Raw genomic sequence first — 21,296 nt, 5'->3', positions numbered from 1 at the left:
ATTATTAGTGATCCACGGGATACAACAATGCAAATGATTCCAAATGACTCAACACTAGGTTGCCCCGCCCATTGAGAAATGTTCAGTTATGTAAAACTTGACTTTAGCTAGAGAATGATTTTAGTTATGTGTTCACCCATACATGTAAACACAAACATAAGTACAATACAAGTGGCTTTTACCATTACCATACCATTACTATTGTGAATTTTTTAGCCCAAACACACATTTATACCAATATGGAGTGCCACAGGAATGATGTATTGTTGTAGGCCAACTCAAAAGTTAACATCACCTTGGCCATAGCAATAGGATATTTACATTGATTTTTGGATAATTGTGACCAACAAAAGTTTATGAATTCTTATGCAATTCTAAGCTAAAGTTTGTCTCTTTATTTAAAATCTACAGAATACCCTGTTTTTAAAAAAAGCATATAGGTATGTTTCGAAGCATGGCAGCTGGTTTGAGCTGGTCTAAGCTGGTTTTTAGTGGTCGGGCTGGTTATTAGCTTGAGCTACAGTTGATCAACCGGCTTAGGACCAGCACATGACCAGCGTAAACCAGCTCATGACCTGCTAAGGACCAACTAAGGACCAGCTTAAACCAGCTAAACCAGCTTCCATGCTTCAAACTAACCAGCATATGATGTTTTTTTCAAAAGGGTTGTTTGCCAGAGCATGATTATAAACACACTCGGGGTTGTAAAAAGGGGACTAGTGAGTAGATAAGTGTTCCTGTTTGGTGTGATGAGGTTTAATGTTCCTGACAACCTCCATCTTTATCAAGATATGTAAAAACTAAAAAAAGAAAATCACAAATGAGGTATTAGTAATGTATATCATATCATATAATTAAATATGAAATCATCCTGAGATTGTGTTATAGATTTCATGAATTCATGAAACCCACTGACTTCAAGACGGTGGAACCCAAAGCATAAAAATGCTTATTTCTCGGGTTTAGGGTCTCTTATTTTCACGCACTCTTTGAAAAATACTACATGACTTGGGATCCTAGTCTTTGATATTTGGGTGATTAATAAATTGGGAAGCAACCTTTAAGCGCAGCTCTGAAAATGGCGTGACACAAGGTCCACTGCAAGCTGATGACTTGTCTGTCACCGTCTGTCGTCATGGTCAGACTGACTCATAGGACATACGCTCTGTGTCAGGAGACGCTCTGCGGTCAGCGTTTCTCTCTTCAGCTACATCTGAGCTCACGGTGTGACCATACAAGTCCAGCAAAGTTTGAGCATCTGCCCAGCCCCAACGACAGGGAATAGATGATTTGAGACAGGGCGATGGCTTGAACCCCCTCTCAGAGGCATAAGAAATCAAACATCCACACGAAGAACGGCAGCATCTTCATTTGTGAGCAATATTTTCGAGAGGCATAAGTGATTCGTTCTTTCCCAGGCTTGCTTCCCATGGGAAGCAATTCAAAACGGCACGTTTGTTCCCCTTATTATCTCTCAGCTAAGCATGTCAGAAATGGGAAACGAGGCATTTCCATCCTGATTTGTGTGTTTTTGACAGAATAAACCTTTGAACGTTTGCATGAAAGCACCGTGCAGATGTTCTTGACGCAATCATCTATCATCATCATAAAGGCAGCGCTAAGCTGCGAGCTGTTGAGGGAGAGGGGAACACGATCAACGTGCCCTCAAACGTTACAGATGCACTATCAAACACTCTTTACGTGCTCGCTCCTAAGAGACCTGCGTAGAGCAAATCAGCTGCCATTCTTTTGCACGATGGCTTTTTTTCTGCTTAAATACAGTCTACTGTTATCCCGAGAGTGCACAAATCTCCCGCATTCCTCCCAGCATCCTGTTCCCCTTCTGATTTACCTCCACTCCCAAACTCCCCTACATGTGAAGGCGGGTGGATGTGTCCGGTAGGGTTTGTCTGGGGGAGGGGGTGCTTGTGAAATGGTATAGTCTGATAGATGGAGTGGGCATGAGAACGTGTGTGTGAGCAGAATAGTAAAGGAGCCCTGGAGACGGAGAGGATGGAGGCATAGAGCCAGAAAATTGCATTGCATATTTGGTGATTAGTTTACCTCATGGGTCTCTTTCTTCCCATCGCTCTTTTAGTCTTCCTTGTTGTCCTGGTCATTCCTCTATGGTGCATGTCATCCTTGTTTCTCACGTTGCCTGTATCACAAGTTATTTCTGTATTGCCCATATCACCTTTTTCTATTTCCTTTACTGAACCTTGAGATCCTATGCCTTTTACCATACGTTTTCAGGGCTTTCTGTTTATTTGACATTTAAGAAATGATTCACGTTCAGAGTTTAATTGAACTGAAATTGAGGCTGATTCCATAATGATTCTTTTGGACACATTTGTGAACTGGTTTAATCAATTCATTAAAACCGATTTGTCATTTGCTCTCTAGTATGACATCCCTGCAAGTCTTACTACAGACAAAATCAATATTTATCAGATTAGAACATAATTAGAAAATTTTTGTAATTTAATATTCACTATAGAAATTACCATGACTTTATAATAAATCATTTTTAATTAAATGTATTTTTTAATAATTGTTCCAACCCTGGAGCACATCATTTTATTATTTATTCATTTATTTATATATGAAAGAAAAACAATTAAGAGATTATTTAAAACAAAACTAATATGATTACATATTACAAATTGTTGCCATCAGTGCTGGATATACGATTTCTTAAAAGAAGAGTTCACCCAACAAATGTAATTCTGTCATCATTTACTCACTCATTCTCATGTTGTTCCAAACCTGAGTTCCTTTTTCTGTTGAACACAAAGATAATTTGAAGTGGAAAAGAAATTAAGTTTTTTTGAGGAAACAATAGCAACCAACTGAGTTAAAGTCCAATATATGAAGAAAAAATCCTGAAATATTTTCTCAAAAAACTCAAAAAAAAGAAAGAAAGACATGGATATCTTGGATGGCATTGGGGGTGAGTAAATGATTAGGATATTTTCATTTTGAGGTGAACTAATCTTTTAACCTTCTCCTGATTCATAGGTGTGATTGGCAAAGGACAAAAAAGCAGGAAGATATAAGGTGCACCTATCATGACGTGGCGACAGCACAAGATTTGTGTCAACACAGAAAACATTTCATCACTGGATAGGTTTTGTTTGTTTATTTAAACTGTGGTTTATGTCAGCTGAATGTGCCAGAAGAGAAGATAATGCAAAATTATTTTAGTACAATTCACACCCAACGGTAATTCAGGGAAAATAAAAATCTCTGAATTGCTTCACATGAAGCTTCGGTCTTCTGACCTATTGTGTCAATTCTCAATTGATTTTATTGGTAATATCAATTTTGATTAATATGCGCGAGGGAGAGCAAGACTGAAGTTTGAAGACTGTGAGAGTGTGCGCTCGCGACCAGAGGAGGGTCTCTCTCTCTCTCTCTCTCTCTCTCTCTCTCTGCTCATTCTCGTTCTCTCTCTCTCTCATCTCAAGAGACAGAAATATTTGGTAATCCCAACATTCTTTAACATTCTTTAATATATTTTTTGTGCGTTCTAAAGAAGAAAGCCAGTCATACAGGTTTGAAACAACATGACAAAAACAAGTTTCTTAAAGGAGTTTTTCTTTTGGAGTTTTTCAAGCTCTTGGTACATAATGAAGATCTGTAAAGTTTCAAAGACTAAAGTCTTAAATCCAAGGAGATATTTTTATCAAAGTTAAGAATCTGCCACGCCCGCTTGGAACAGTTCATTCAAACACGCCCCCACATGTCTATGTCACTATGTGGGAAGATTTGCGTAATGCCGCCCAAATGTTCACACAAAGAAAGAAGGTGTGGTTTCAGTAACCGCAGTTAGTGTTGAAGCAGCCGTGTCAGGGAGATGCTGTGTGTATCTAGGAGAAAGCAGAAACACTTTATTTGGCTTTCAGAAAGTAGCTGCGTTTAGAAATCTTTAAGATTACTTACAACCGAACAGCAATGCATTTTATGTATGACCGTTTCGTGAACCTAGGAGAGGAGGTAATTCTGACTTTACTACGACAATCTGGCGCTTCTGAATCAACTACTGGAAGTAGGTTTTTGACTGTTCAAATGTGGAGTTTTGTGCGTAGTGTATGTGAGAGAGAGAGATTGTCACTCAGTGGAGTCAGCTGTCTTAACTGTCCATGGCTTGTGTACTGCAAACACATACAAGCTTCATCACTGTCTGTTACGTGACTCTGTTTCAATTTCGGGCTTGAACCAGTGGTAAAAACTATGGACATTATTAACTGTCTTTAATTTTATTTTGAAAGAGATGATGCTCACTGTTGTGGAAATTAGATAGTTATATTTCCGACGAGTGCTCGTGGTGATCGGCCAATCACAATGCACTGGGTCAGTTGGCCAATCAGAGCAGACTGCACTTTTCAGAAGTAGGGACTTTGTAGAAAAAGTCTAAAAGTCTTTGTAGAAAATACAAAAATTATGTTTTTTGAGCATTAAAGCATGTCAACATATTCTGACACACCAAATATACAAAATAATGATCTTTAAAAAAGCATCATATGACCCCTTTAATTTTTGAAGGCATTAATAATTTCATCTGCAGGTCTGCAGGGGTCCTCATAATGTCATTTCCTGTTTTGAAGATTAATTGCGTCGCATGACTTTGTTGGTCACTCCACATGACTTGTTTTGGCAGACAGACGTTTTTCATTAATTAAACCGTCAAATAATTTTTCTAAAATGTTTTAGATAATAATGAAACAATAAGTAAATAATGTTTTTCAGTTAATTTATTAAACTCTTCAAGAATTGAGTTCCTTAAATAAGTATTTTCTTCTTCATTATTATATCAGGACGGTTCTATCACCTTGACACTTTTGACTTTTCATTGTTGCTCCTGTCGTTTTTATTATTTTGTCTTGTGGACGACAAACATGTCTATTATGTGAAATAGCTTACTCAGGGTAGCACTAAATAAAAAAAAAAAACATGCAATTTTTATGATCCCTCTTTTTTCCTAGTAACTTTTTTTAGATTCTGCAAAGTCTATGAGAACGTATAACCACAACTATATATATTTATTTAGGAAAACACCTTGCTCAGTATTCTTTTCACAAACACATGATTTCTTTCAGCCGTCTTCAAAGCTCTTCTCAAGATAAGTATAGGCAAATTTCAGTATCCTCAGCGATTCTGTGAGAGAAAATGTCCTTTTTGAGACCTTTTCGCTCAGCCTTTGTGCAAAGCAACACAATGAAACCATACTGTTTAGAATGGCAAATTGCCTGCTTATAAATGCAGACACTAGCGTATAAGTTAGCGTGCTCAGCTAGTGTGTGCTGCCACTGACTAAACTAGCTAGCAGAAATCTAAGACCTTTGGGAGATAGTATTGATAATTGATTCTCTGAAACTGTAAGCCACCTGCCGTAATTACAGTCCCAAATAGGATAAACCTGCACAACATGCTTTTCAGTGACTGAAAGGGAAAGACAGGCAGCCGCAGCATTCTCCTGAAAAGCAAGTAGGTCAAGCGCTTTCTTTTAATCCTGGCTTAGTGTGGGCCCATGTCTAGTTGATGGGAGTTCTCAAAGCTCCAAAGGCGGCAGAGAAAATCCCGCTGTCTTCCATACCGCCAAAAATGTTCCATATTCTCTTTGTTTGCAATCAAAGGACACTCGGCTGTCATTACATCACTCAAATCCTGCATTCTATTTGGACTCAGGTCTTTTTGAAACTCAGGCATTGTTTTTGTTGTATTTGCACAAGCCCGGTGTTTGTTAAGTTATGAAACTCCACGGAAAGCATCGGAGATGAAATCGATGAAAGTCCCAGCATGAAATAATTTACTGCTTACATAAAGCCTAATGATCATCCAAAGAGCCAGCCAACAAAAATTAACTAAAAACTGCTTTGATTAGCTCACTGTTATTGCATTTTCGCAGCGAAGGAGGTGCATCACCGAGGGCATGAATATACATTTAAATACGAGTGAAGAATCGGAACATCCCAGGCAAAGTCACGGTGGACTCTGATTGGCTGGTGCGCTGATTCAAAAGGCCACACTTTCTACACAATTAGCTGCTCTCATGGGTCCCCGGGGCAGAAACAAGAAATGCTCTCTGACCGAGAGGATGGACTTGTATGTAAGGCACTTTTTGTAACTGAGGATTCTGGCTGTGGAAGTGGGACACAGTGGCACAGTGTACAAGGACAACAGGTATGAGATGTCAAACAGCAGTGGTGGATAAACGTTTGGAGTGAACATCAACTTCTACATTATCTTTTGGGAATATAATCAAATGATCTAAAACTTTGTGCTCTCATACTGTCAGAACACATCTTTTGTAGGGAATCAGGTATTATTGCTGGAAGGATAGTCAATAAATAGACATAAGTTCACGTGAGAAGCAAAATAACTAAGACTTGTTGTCGGAGATAAGAAATTAATACTTTTATTCAGCAATGAAACAATAATTTTTTTAAGTGACAGTGAAGACATTTGTTACAGAAGAGTCGAATCTCAATTTTTTTTTCTTCTTTTTATACAACAAAGAATGCTGAAAAATATTTTCACAAAACAGTCTCCACAAACATATTAAGCAGCACAACTTTTTTAGCATTGGATTATAATAAGAAATGTTTTTTTTATGTTGTTTTAATGTTGTTTTCAACAACGCTAAATCATCTTACCGACTCTTACTGAAACCTTTTTGTGTATATAAATAGATTTTAATAAATATTGCAATCTTTTGCATCAACAGTAATATTGGTTGCCACAGAAACATTGCGTGATGTCAGTGCAATAGAAACCTAAAGTCGTATTGTTAGATATTAACCCACAATTATGAGAAAAAGTTGCAATTGTGAGATATATTGTGAGATATTAACTCATAATAATGAGAAAGTCACAAGGGTGAGATATTGTGAGTTATTAAGTCATAATCATGAGGGAGTTACAATTCTGAGATATAAAGCTATGTTGGCAGATATTAACTCAAAATTATGAGAGTTACAATTCTGAGATATAAAGCCATATAGGGAAATATTAGCTATGCGAAGTAGTTGCATTTGCGTAGATATTAACTCATAACTATGAGAAATAGTTGCAATTTTATGATGTAGCTGCACATTGGCTTCCACACATTTTAAAACGAAATTATTTTTGTGTATATTTCTCATTAGTGCATAATTAGCTGATATTAAGATTTCGTTGTAAATGTAAGCACACTCATTGACTTCTGCATGCTTCAGATTTCATCAGACTCCCAGACACTGTAAGTAAATCTGACAAATTGACTGTTTTTACCACAGAGAGAAGATGATGATTTCATCAGCCCCTCGTTTTGACAGACTGAGGTTCGAATATCTTTTTGCATTGACCACATCATCTTTTTTCCCCCTCCCTCTCCTCAACATGAACTCATATGATTCAGACTCTAGCTGTGATATGAGCGGCGGTTGCTAATAGTGACAAAAGACCATGAAGAGAATCAGAGCGTGAGGGACTCACAGCTCCATTGACTATGAGCTGTGAGGAACACACATACACACACTAAAACAAATAGACAAATGCTCTTTTTTTGCTCTCTCTGAAGGTAATTTCCATTCATGGATGATGCTTAAGTTTTAATTTAGTGCCAGATGATTAGCATTGACTGCCAAATCAGCATATTAGAATGATTTCGGAAGGATCATGTGACACTGAAGAGTAATAATGCTGAAAACTCAGCTGTGCCATCACAGGAATTAATTACATTTCAAAATATATACAGTTATTTGAAATTGTAATAATATTTCACAATATTTCTATTTTTACTGTATTTTTTTTATCAAATAAATGGAGCATTAGAGAGCATAAAAGACTTCTCTCAAAAACAAAACAAAATCTTACTGACCTGATATATATATGATATATATGATATATATATATATATCATAGTATAGTTTTTGACTATTAAAAGTGCAATTAATGTGTTTTTGTTTATGTTGCATTGACTTTCTAAAATGCAAAGCACATTTTTAAAGGGGTCATGCATGGCAAAGATTTTTACACACATATAACAAATAAATATGTGGAAAAATAATTCTTTATAACCCTCATTCTGAACATTGAAATCATTTATTTAAGGTTTTTGATGCAGCTGCAGTCAAACCTAGCACCGCTCATCTTTCAACAAATTAACTCTCCATAAAACTGTGCCTCATCTACAAAACAAAATGCTCCAATCAGTGCTTTGACATGATCCAGAATGTCATTAAAAATAAACTATCCATTGTTCCCTTTGCTGGGATCCCCTAACGTTAGCTTTTGGTTCCCGTTTGGTTATTTTTTTTGTGATCCAAATACTAACGTTAGGGAAACATTCTTTTTAGGTTATATTTTTTGTAACCATAAAATAATGTTCACATAACGTTGCATGGTGGTTATTTTGTTTAAATAACCTGAAAATAACTTTTTTTTCTTTTTTTTTTTTTTTTTTAAACCATAATATAACGTTCCCAGAATGTTGCTGGATGGTTGTTTTTAAAGGGGTGTTATTATGCTTTTTCACTTTTTCAACTTTAGTTACTCTGTAATGTTGCTGTTTAAGCATAAAAATATCTGCAAAGTTACAAAGCTCAAAGTCCAATTAAAAACGAAATATTTTATTTAACAGAAATTACTTTTCAATAACTACAACGAACGACTCGTTTGGACTACAACGCATATTTTCTGGGATTTGTGATGTCACAAATATCGACAAATGGGACGAGACTTAGTTGAGCTGCACTAGAGAAGGCAACGAGTGTTATCACTATTTCAGAGACAGGCTAGCTTTCCCAAGACAGACGAGTTTAGTCTGGTTACAGGGTTAAACGTAGACTCATAACAGAAATCATAAATGTGTGGGTTTGTTTAATCTTCATTTACTGCACAGGCTTCTTCAGCACACACTTTCACCTATCTTCCACAGAAAGTTGCACGCTTACAGAATTTTAAAATGAACGGTCATTTTTCGTTTTACTGGCTGACTGACTCGCTTGTTTATCAATCTATTGATTGAATAATTACATAATATTATTTTATTTATGAGAGTAAATATGATTTCAGAGGGATTTAAAATTCCTAACTGAAGAGAACATGATGTTAAGTGAAAGGTTTTTGTGAATAAATGTCATTTTGTTATGAACCATACATCTGCATACTGTATTCAGTGTAGACAAGATAGCGGCAGTGATTGTAATTTCTGTTTGCTTTTGATGTGACGCGACACTTGTATTCTGCGTAATCAAGTGTCAGCCGTTAGCATATAAAATGTTGATGTCTTGCTCTGGAGGCTTAGGGATGCACAATAAATATCGCTCGATATTTAATGCTCATCTTGTCAGTAATGGCGGGTCTGCAATCAGCGGTAAATCTCTACACGTGCGTCATTTCACGTGGAACAGCACTTAGTACACAGAGCGGTTGTTCACTGACAGGCTGCGCGAAATATAATCGTGGTTTGGCGCAGCTTGTCAGTGAACAATGGATCTGTGTTATAAGTGCTGCTCAACATGAAATGACGCACATGTAGAGATTTACCGTTGATTGCAGAAATGGCATTACTGACAAGATGCGCATCGGCCGATATTTATCATGCATCCCTAGTGTTTATGCAAATGACTGGGGCTAGCTGACATCACCTTGTCCCTTGGATCCAAAACGAGCTGTTTTCTTAAGGTTATTACATAAATGCCTTTTTATTGATGATGAGGACATTTTCTCAGGCCTACTCAGGTTTTTTGTGATTCATTGTATCATCCATCATGAAAGACTTGTGTACTGCTTGATACATGGAAAGCTTTCTGTACCCCACTGGGAAGCATTTACACCCTCACTGTTGCCATCACAGTGATGTAATGGGAGACACTTTCTGTCTTTCTCCAGAGACGGCCGGTCGGCTGTAAATCTGGCCCTGTCGCACTTTCATAAAAGCTCAAATTTAATTTGCAGTCATTTGTGTGTTTCTCCCTCACAGTGAATAGGACTGTGGCTATAAATACCTGAAATGCACAGGGACAGAGACACTGCGCATAATCAAAGAGAACCTCAGCAGAGACAAATAATCAGGAGAGAGGGAGAGGGAAAGAGCCAACGGAGAGCGGTAAATAATGATTAGAACCAGGAATAGAAGAAAAATGGAATCATAAATCAATAGGGAACCGATAGTAAAGGAAAGAAAGGGATGCTGGGAGACTGGAGGAGCGTTCAGCAGGTGGTGTGGAGGACCTGAAGAAAGTGTCCCCCTCACCTCAGCTCAATGACTCATTTAGTGACTCATCCGTGTCCTGTCACACACACACACACACACACACAGCCCACACATCTCTCCAACCAATTAGCTGTAGGTACTTCAAAAATATGCAAAACACCCAACATGGAGGCCATTTTAGCATACAGTAATATTCAAAAGTGCCGACAGTGCTTTTGTTAATACATGAAAGGCATGAAATGTGTCATTTCCAAGAGGCCTATAATACCTTGACTAGTGAGTGTCTTGAGACGTGAAAGGGAAAAAATGTAAGCCTATTTTATGCTTTTAATTAAGAGCCCTCCAAAAATTGATCACTGGAAAAACATCTACTACAATGAAATATTTGCTACTATTATAAAATGTCAGGCTCTTGTAATTATTTTATTATTTTAGGGCAGTGGATTTTAGTCTTTTTGACCCCAAGAAAATAATCAAAGGCCCTCCTATCAAAGTACCTCAGCTTATTCTGTAATAAAAATAAACGAAAAATGTGATGTCAGTTTAATTTGGTACATTTTTATTTTAGAGTTTTTGTTAGGATGGGTTATGTTAACAACTAAATTTAAATAATTTTGAGACTTCCTCCTAAGAGTGTGGTTAAGCACTATTGTTTTAAAGACACATTTTTATTGAAACTATTGAAACATCTTTTCTTTTTGTCATATGAAGGACACTTTAAAATATGGTTATGTGTGGGAAGCTTTTTGCCATGCCTTTTATATATAGATTTTATAGTTATATATTGTTGGTGATAATACACTTGTATTGTTATTACACTAAGTGTAGTTGTCTCTACACTTCAAACTGGGACATCTGAACTAGATGGGTAGAGTATAGCTGATCGGAAGCTCATCAAAATTTCTGGTTGGAACAAGCTTGCATCTCTTGAAAACGCTTTCTATCAAAACAATGTTTGTTCTTAGTTAATTAGGCATGACCTGATGCACCACATGCCCCACTGAACCATTAGTCGTTAGCACTGGCGCGTGCGCATCAGGAAATGGTCTGTATCTGCGGTGCAGATGGGCCGGCCCACAGAGCACTCGGACGTGACCTGGAACGGTTCAGGCCAAGTATAGGCTAGCTAACGAGGCCTGAGCGTATGCAATGATCTCAGGCCCGATAACTCAAGGGCAGCCAGGTTTCAGACACAAGGTCTAAAATATCTCAACATGAGACTCTTCGAGTGTAGCACATGCTGAGATTGTGGAAACTGTGAAGAAACGACCGTAATCAGATGAGGTTTTCTGTGTGAGTGAAAGTTAAGGTTTAGGTGCTCAAATATGCCACTTGACAAGTGCATCTTTCTTTCCTGAGTTTAAGTATTTCTTATTTAAATAGAAATTTGGGGTGGGACATATCAAAGGGCCCTTTTTATTAAAAAGCAAAACACATTTTGTTCACTTCACAGTCGTGAATGATGTCCTGCTTGCTGTTGCTAGTCAGAAGTAGAAAATATATTTGAAAGAGGGGATGTTCTTATTCCAGAGAGCATTATATCTCAAAGAAATATTAAGACATATATATTTGGTTCATTCTTCTAGAAGAGAGGCACATTTGTTTCTCTGAAAAACAATGCTACAGTCAGTTATTCAACTTTGAAATGTGTGTTCTGTGTCAGAATGTCTGTTTTTGTTTTGGTCTTTTAGAATCCTCCTACTGTCAATTTACCTAATAGTATTCAACACCTCTGGTTGCCAGTTGATGGAAAACACAGTATACTGCAGCCATGGAATCGAGCAAATGAACTGGGTCAGAGATCACAGATCGATTATCGAGCAGACCTAAAGAGCCTCGGAATTCATCTAAAAAGCTCAGTGACCAGAGGCATATTAAAACATGGATAAATCAAATCACAGTATCAGACCCATAGCCTTCCATTATCACTTATGCTGTTGTGTGTCCTCAATCTGGAAATGCATGTGATTGTTGAGTCAGAGGAGGAGGCAGGAGAAACAATATTTAGAATTTGGACTGCAAAATCCATTTAAAACTGTTACGTTTCCATTACAGATTTGTATATTTAATAAATGTCGCTAAAAACTATTGCAAAAGGATGATTTTTCTACTAACCAATATTATGCATCTATTTTTTTCCTTTTACAATAAGTCATGGTAGTGGATATTGGTAGGTTTACGTAAATCACATCCACTGCAGCCACTATTTTATACTGAAGGAGACAAAAGCATGTGTCTTTAGCGAAGCAGAAAACATGTCGCAGCCACTGAACTAAATGTATGAACACAAGCATTGCATAGTCAAGGGTGGTCGTGATCAGCTCCAGTGGCACTTTCATATGTGACCTGTAAATGCAAAAAAAAAAAAAAAAAACTGCTTGTTTGCATTTTTGCTAAATATTCTTTTTTTTTTATTGCCTGAAAATCCACCTCATGTGAGCGTAAAAAAAATTGTGATATGTTAGTTTTTGCTAAATTTAATTTAATTTAATTCAGTTCAATTCAGTTTGCAATTTCAATTTGCACAATTTGAAGGCAGCTATTATTACATACAGCACCTTTAAATGTGTGTATTTTTTAAAGGATAAATTTGTCAAATTTGGGAATTATTTGCTAAAACTCACCAAAACTTTAAAGAGGTATAACTTTTCATAAGATTGTTGGAACTCACTCAGTAATAAAACTATTTATTTATATCCTTGAAAAATAGTGCAGTTTTAATTTTGTAGTCTTGGAAGTCTTGCACATTCAAAGAAAATAGCTTACTTCCACGTTGGAAAATATTAGCATATAAATGAGCTCAAAGCTAACACACATGAACTAAGAGCCCCAAAACTCTCATGCTGTCATCAGAAGCACTAAATTGCAGGAACGGATGCTTACATGGCTGCCAGTGAACTCTTCATTTGCTCCTCCCATTCAAGTCAGGAATCAGGATACAGAGCGCAGGCCAACAGCACACAAGTGGGGTTTCATGGGTTCACACTGCTGCAACATTTGAGGGGCATGTGAGTGTGGGGGACAAGGAGCATACTGGTGGGTTTGTTTGTTAGCACCCCTGACATTTACCAGGCTAACAGAAAATGTCAGTGAATGCCAGATGTTAGCTCTGGTTATGATGCAGCTCTTGAAAAGCTTGAGCTATTGATCCATAGCCTCCCTCCCCTCACCCAATTTACATCTCCTCTCACCCTGCCCCTTCACCTGCCTTTTTTCTCTTTCTCTCCTCCTCTCCCTCTCTTCACCTGTCAAAGATCAGAAGTCATAGGTCTGAATAATGGATCTTATGTACATACTGGCTGAAACAGTCAACATTTGCTCACATTCATGGCTTCTGCTGGCACCGCTCAAGGTGTGTTCAGGCATGAGAAGTGCAGTGTCTTACATTTCATACAATAATGCGAGATAAATTATGTATGTTAAGGGCTAGCGCTTTGAGCCCCACCTGAATCAGACAGGCCTCTAATGGAAAATCGGAGTTGACCTTCCCAGCTTTGACACACCATCTCACATTTTTTCACCCCCAGAGGGACGTTTTATTGCTCAGAGGTTGCTCTTTTATAAGTTTAGGAGATTTAATGGATTAGGATTCTTTTGTGTGTCAATTTTATCTTTAGACATTTCTCTTTAATTTGTGTTTTTATTGAAATCTGACGTGATTGCAAACTTTTGTGTGTCAGTGATGTCACACTTGTGTTTTGTGTTAATTTAAAGAAATAAATATTTTTTCATTCATCATTTAACGTTACATCACTCGCTCACCAATGTATCATCTGCAGTGAATGGGTGCCGTCAGAACATCTGATAAAATTAGAGATTTAAAAGTCTTTTTATCAGTAGATGAGAGAATCAGGAGAAAAGTCTTCATTTGCTGATGATGTTATCTAATAAGTGTAGAAACAATTGAGATCTCATTTGTGATTTTTCTTTCCTGCGGACAGGCTTCTTCCCTGGAACATTTTGCGTCACCTTCAGTCAGCTGACTGAATTATTGAGCGATGAAATGAAGCTGAAACACTGAAATGCTGCATGGTTTGAGATCCTTTCCTTGTTGAGGAAAAACTGGGCAAGTAACACCATTCATCCTGTTGGCATTGTGACAGGTGAAACTCTGGTGAAACGTCCTGTTCACTTTGCATTTTTCAGATGCATGTGCAGTTTTGCCACTTGTCCCCTGAAATCTGATTCATGCAGTGAAGTGGTAAATGGGCTCTGTGCATGATGTATTCAGACATACAATGACAGCAGAGTCAAGCTCTTTTCAATAAATTGACAGCCTTTCACAAATACACATCATCTGTCTTCAGAGAAGTGCAAGCAAGCTCTCTCGTGTGTAGAAAACCTTCATATGTAGATCATTTTGCAAGTTAAGATTCATTTCTGAACATACAGTTGTGTACTTAATTTTTATTGTTATTTTGCCGTTTCTCTGTGTCTTATAAGATCTTGTTTTTATTGAATGCTCATCTTTAGACACCCATTGCTGGTTGCTCTTGGTCAGTTAACTTTAGTTTTTTGGATGTTTAGTCATTAGATATTGTTGGTTAGTCATTGATTAGTTGTTTAGTTCTAAATTGTTGATCGGTTTTGTGTAATCAATGGCTAGTCTTGTTTACTCATTAGTTGTTGTTGATGAGTCTTGTTTAATCATAGTTTTTTTGTTGGTTAGTCTTGTTTACTGACTGGTTGTTGTTGTTATCAGTCATCCTTTTTTATTTATGGATTGTTGTTGTTTATTTTTGTTTAGTCATTGGTTGTTGTTTATCAGTCTTGTTTAGCCAGATTGTTGTTGGTTATTCTTGTCTAGTCATTTATTGTTGTTGGTCAGTCTTGTTTAGTCAGATTGTTGTTGGTTATTCTTGTCTAGTCATTTATTGTTGTTGGTCAGTCTTGTTTAGTCAGATTGTTGTTTGTTATTCTTGTCTAGTCATTTATTGTTGTTGGTCAGTCTTGTTTAGTCAGATTGTTGTTGGTTATTCTTGTCTAGTCATTTATTGTTGTTGGTCAGTCTTGTTTAGTCAGATTGTTGTTGGTTATTCTTGTCTAGTCATTTATTGTTGTTGGTCAGTCTTGTTTAGTCAGATTGTTGTTGGTTATTCTTGTCTAGTCATTTATTGTTGTTGGTCAGTCTTGTTTAGTCAGATTGTTGTTGGTTATTCTTGTCTAGTCATTGGTTGTTGTTTATCAGTCTTGTTTAGTCAGATTGTTGTTGGTTATTCTTGTCTAGTCATTTATTGTTGTTGGTCAGTCTTGTTTAGTCAGATTGTTGTTGGTTATTCTTGTCTAGTCATTGGTTGTTGTTGATCACTCTTGTTTAGTCAGATTGTTGGTTATTCTTGTCTAGTCATTTATAGTTGTTGGTCAGTCTTGTTTAGTCAGATTGTTGTTGGTTATTCTTGTCTAGTCATTTATAGTTGTTGATCACTCTTGTTTAGTCAGATTGTTGGTTATTCTTGTCTAGTCATTTATAGTTGTTGGTCAGTCTTGTTTAGTCATTGGTTGTTGTTTATCAGTCTTGTTTAGCCAGATTGTTGTTTGTTATTCTTGTCTAGTCATTTATTGTTGTTGGTCAGTCTTGTTTAGTCAGATTGTTGTTGGTTATTCTTGTCTAGTCATTGGTTGTTGTTGATCACTCTTGTTTAGTCAGATTGTTGGTTATTCTTGTCTAGTCATTTATAGTTGTTGGTCAGTCTTGTTTAGTCAGATTGTTGTTGGTTATTCTTGCTTAATCATTTGTTGTTGTTCATTTAGTCTTCTTATTAAGTATTTAATACCCCAACAGGATATTTATATAGCCCTCACAATGCCTTTGTTTATTAAATGTACATTTTGTTCTTTCCTGTTTTGGGAATCTTTTACATTTATGTTTAGAGTCTAGTCGAGTTCTGCTTTTTTATGGTTTTTAGTTACTACTTTCAGATTCTCAGTAACACTGTATGTTGGTCTTCAGTTTCATCTTAACATCAGTTTGTTATACAAACACTGACTGTGTGGACACAGCTTGAGGGGATTTATAGGCATACAATCCTCAGATAATGTTAAATAAAACAGAGAGAAAAACACTTGCAACTTTTTGTGCTTAGATGTGTTGCAGCACAGGCTGTTTAGAAGAATTTACTTTCACAAAGAAACATAATGTGCTTTGCCGGTGCGCACAAGAATGTCTTTTTGTTGCTGTTGTTAGTGATGTTTGCCACCAAACGTTACTCCTACTTTTACATAATTACCGGCTCCTGTTGAAGCCATTAAGCTTTGCAACGAATGCAAAGATGATTATAGTAGTAATTAGCTTCATGAGAGCAGCGAGCAGCAGAGAGAGATTACGCTCCATTCAAAACACATTCCGGTGAACGATTCTAAATCTAAAGGCACACTTTAGCTTGCTATTCCCAAGAGTCATTGAGACAAGCTGGCATTTTCTGAAGAACCTGCAAATGTGCAAGATATAGTTACAGTATACAGTCCTCATAAGACAACTAGGCCATAAGAGAAAAACTGATGGACAGTCTCGACGGGACGTTAAAATGTTTATTGTTCTTTTTAGTTTCTCAATATGTATTCCTGTTTTTCTTCAGAATCATTTCGTTTTTGATTAGATGTATACAATAACTTCAAGAACGTCACCAAAAATAAATTTGAAAAACTATGGCTAGTTTATAGTGTTCACCAATACTCAAACTGATTACAGGCTAATTTATATTGCTCACTAGCTATAGGCTAAATAGCTATTGTTGCAAGTTCAAGTTAACTTTCAATACATAAAATACCTGGTCACTACTAAGGGGATGAACACGAAAATGAGTTTCACACCAATTTAGGTTTTAAGGAGCAGAGAGCGTCTGTGAAACTATTGTGTGTGTGACTGTAGAGCAGCTGTAGCCATGTTCTGTGCTTAATGTGATGTAGTTCAGTAGTTGGTATGTAAACAGAGCGGGTGAGCTGCTCTCAGTGTATAAGTAGCTCCAAGCAGATGGCACAGTTATGGCAGCCAGAGAAGTGAAGTCACAGTAACTTCAAGCAGCAGCTGCCCCTTTCATCCTGATATAGGACCTGCTGCTGAGTTTTTACATTCAAAATCCATACCTGAAACAGTAAAAAGGAGATTTTGTAGATTTCAGTGTAATGTACGCAGCTTTCACAGCTCGGTGGTCCAGAGTGAGGTAGAGAGGAGGGAGACGGGGTGCACTTTTACAGACGGTGTGGATGAGTAAACCATGAAGAACATATTGGGTGAACAGAATGGAAAAAGCAGACATGAAAGAAACATAGAGCCGAGATGGCAGGAGATTATGCTCGTCAACATTGCTATGGACTGGAGCCAAGGAGGTGGGACGGCATCTGTGACTAACTTTGAAGTTTGTGCATAAATGTGTGTGTTTCCCAATAGTCCGTTCTGTGTACTGTGTTACACTGCTTTCTCTGTAACAAAGATTTGAAGTTCACAAAAATGCATGTCATTTGGACCCATGATTGATTCCTTAAAGGTACAATTTGTAAGATATTTGCAGTAAAATATCCAAAAACCAATAGGCTAGTGTTATATATTTTGTCCAGCTGATTACTAACAATATCTCCATCTTGTATATCTCCACGTATCCAACTACTTGTAAATCATTAGAAAATTCCCATTCTAAACAGTGACACGGGGCAGTGCAGTCGCCTGTTATTGACGTTAGTTCCCCTTTGTTACCAACTTAGAAATCATAAAAAATTGTTACCGACGTTGAAATCACGTGACAACAGTGTCGTGGACAAATGCGGAAGTAGCTTCGCGACAAACTTCAACTAGAAAGAGATGCCGATTTCGCTTGTTTTATTAGACAGGTAAGTTGTTTTGATTATTATCTTTACAGAAAACGTATGCTATTATAACGATCAACAAGATTAGTATTATGGGGCATACACGCCAAATGCGGGGCATCGCGTCTCTAGACCTGCGCAAGGATGCATCTGATCCATAGTGTGATCGCGTCTTTGCATTGACATTGTATGTAATCTACTCGCGCAAACCGTTGAACTTGTGTTAAATCCATGATTTATCTTTTCCGTCTGATTTTCCGTCAGCGATTGGGTAGAAGACAAGAAATCCCATAATTTCACGCTCCTTCTTAGCGTCATCAAACCACGCAATTTTTTATTGTTTTGGTAGTGCGCCCTCTAGTGATAGGTCCTACAACCTGTACCATTAATGCTTATATTTTCAAAACAAGATTGATTAGATTATGTGTTTTGTAAAGAAGCCGTTGCATCCCCAGAATGAAAAAATGATAAGGTTGGCTTTAACTTTTTTCAATTTTGAATTTACTTCTTGCAGCTTTATGCAGCTTTATCTAAATTAAACTATTTTATTAGTTTGAATAATTTTAATTTGTTTGAATATGCACTTTTTTATTTTTTGAGAAAATGCATGAACAATTGCCCATAATCTAACCCTCACTGGGGCGAAAGCAGATCATATTTAACACAAATTATGTTGTGTGAATTCATAAGTCCCCACTAAATGTAAAATAGTTATGAATTGACATAAGAGTGTGTTATTTCTTGTAACTGCAGCTTTATATTTCTCAATTGCAGCTTTATTTTGTAACTTTGACTTTGTATATTAGTTCTTTATTCAGATGCCCATTATCTTCCACAGAGTGATTGTTAGTTGTTTTGCTTTCTACACAACAATTTAGAATACCAAAAAATTAGAAATATTTAATTTAAAAACAAGTATAAAACTACTATAATCAGATCAACAAACAATAGTATGACATTATTATGTTACATTAATCTGAATAATTAACTATAATACACAAATATATAGCATTTAAATTTATTTATTTGGTATGTGTAGACTATCACAAAAAAACAATTGTGTTTTCTCAGGACAGCTATTTAATGATATATGTAAGGTAGTAGGGACAATTTATGTGTAGTATTGAGAAAGACAGCTTGAACCACCTTTAAGTAACAGAATGTCTGCAGATTTTACAGATTGTGTTTTACAGCCTGTTTTACATAACAGTGAAGTGAACCCTCTAGTGGTGTAGACATATCATTACACTTTTTTTAGGAGGCAGTTTAATTTTCTCAGATACTGGGCCTGTGAGTCCTATTTACCTCCTGCTGGCCTCAAAGTCTCAGTCCTGTGTCATTATGGCGGAATGTAATCAGCTCATATGTTCTTAAAGTATCTCAGCTTCTCTCATGAAAGCTTCATAAATGAGCTTTGGGTAAGAAATGAGAGAGAAATGTTTGCCTTCCAATAAATATAGTGTGAATCCATGGTGTTGAGCTCTAGAAGATCATCCAAGTTCAAGATCACAGATAATCAATCCCTGACTGTCTCCATCCCTGCCTAGACAGGCACCCGTCGGCCACTGTCCCAAATGGTACATAGTGGTGTCTTTAACACAGGATGAGAAGAGATAGGACAAGATTAGCAGTCTGTATGTTTGCTGGAATAACCATCCACTTCCAGTTATCACACACTACTGATTGCAAAACAAAACCACATAAAATATATCCTAATGAACATGTTAAGTGAATGTTTGGGAGCAAAAATAATATTTATGTAGAATATTTGTTATTATTATTATTAATTATTGCTCCACCAATGGAAATAGTTTCAAAAGAAGACACAGCATAATCAACTGTCGTGTCTCTGAGCAACACACAGTAGTGGTATTTTGTTCCAGAATGAAGCTGCGTTGTTAAATGAATCAGCTGAGTGACTGATTCAAATGACTCAATAACAAAGACAGTGACTGTGCCTGAAAGCTTTAGGCTGCTGACTTGTTACCTCATTGCCCTATCAGGCAATGACTTTGCAGGCAGACATTGCGCATGACTGATTTCAGACAGACTTCTGATCATAACGGTTTAATGATCTCCAACAAAATAGAGAGAGCTTTGGTAATAATGTGAATACGTGTATATGTAATTATACTAATTTCTCCCTTAAATTACGGAAAAGGAAAAAGTTGGCTAAAAACATACATTTACACTAGTGCTGTCAAACGATTAATTGCGATTTATCATTTGACAGCACTAATTTACACACAAGCGGTCCACCAAACACACTTTTACTATGCATTTAACATTTTTTCACTCAGTTGTCATGGAATAGAAACTCTTAGTATAAAAGATGTGAGATGATCATTGGATTCAGATGATTGTTGCCTTCCTACCTCTGTATTCTGCTTGCGGATGTGCCATTTCTCAGCTTTTATGAGCCCTTCTTTTTTTTCTAGCCTTAGCTATCTCAGTAACAAAACTTTGTGCAACAATGTGAGAAAACAGCAAAGTGCATTTTCACACTACACCATTAGTGTAGTAGATTGTTACAAGAAAAGCTACACTACTAGGAGAACAGCTGAGATGCTGTCACACATAAAAAAATATGTAAAAGTAGCACCATCACTACTTTTAATTCCTCCCCAACACAACACTGGTTTGAAGAATATAAAATATCCCACAAGGTCATAAACTCACAGAGGATGTATATCCATAATGAATGTGTGATATCAGTCTGATTATCTGATCCCTCCCCTTGTTTTGTGTTTCTCTGTTTCCCTTTTTCTTTATTGTCATTTTTATATCTGAAATGTAATCTGTAAAATTCCTTCTCTGTATATTCCAGCTTTATTCTATATCTTCTTTCCTTCTCTTCTGCATCTGCACCTCTGCAGGTACATCAGAACAATGTATCTTGGAATCCAGAGCCGCAGACAAAAGGAGAACCAGCGACGCTTCTACTGGGCCATGATGTACGAGTATGCCGATGTCAACATGCTCCGTCTATTGGAGACATTTCTGGAAAGTGCTCCACAGCTGGTTCTCCAGCTTTGCATCATGATCCAGAAGAACCGGGCAGAAACGCTGCAGTGTAAGGAGTGCCTCTAGGCTCTGTACTGAGACCACTGAAATTTTGAACAGAACTGCTTATGTGTGTCAATGATGAATGTTTTTGGATGTATCATTTTCACTGGGATAACCCTGAAACCTTGGCAAGAAGAATGTGACACAATTTATACCTTTCAGAAGATATATTTACTCATGAATTAATATTTTGTTATTTTGGTGTAGCACAATGCAATTATAGGTTAAT

The 21,296-nt window shown here is 36.9% G+C and overlaps 1 protein-coding gene across 2 annotated transcripts in view; it reads left to right on the top strand.

The window, feature by feature from the left end:
- LOC113037752 (XK-related protein 6-like) overlaps positions 1–21,296 on the top strand; it is a 50,328-nt gene that overhangs the window by 22,366 nt on the left and 6,666 nt on the right. For both annotated transcript variants that reach the window (XR_003274668.1, XM_026195102.1), the window contains exon 2: positions 20,878–21,074. Coding sequence is in view for 1 of the 2 variants with exons in the window: in XM_026195102.1 (XP_026050887.1) it covers positions 20,878–21,074 (197 nt within the window). In the remaining variant the exon portion in view is untranslated. The remainder of the gene's footprint in view (positions 1–20,877; positions 21,075–21,296) is intronic.

This window comes from Carassius auratus, chromosome 20 (assembly GCF_003368295.1).
Source record: "Carassius auratus strain Wakin chromosome 20, ASM336829v1, whole genome shotgun sequence".
Lineage (NCBI taxonomy): Eukaryota > Metazoa > Chordata > Actinopteri > Cypriniformes > Cyprinidae > Carassius > Carassius auratus.
This window is presented reverse-complemented; position numbering and strand designations above follow the sequence as displayed.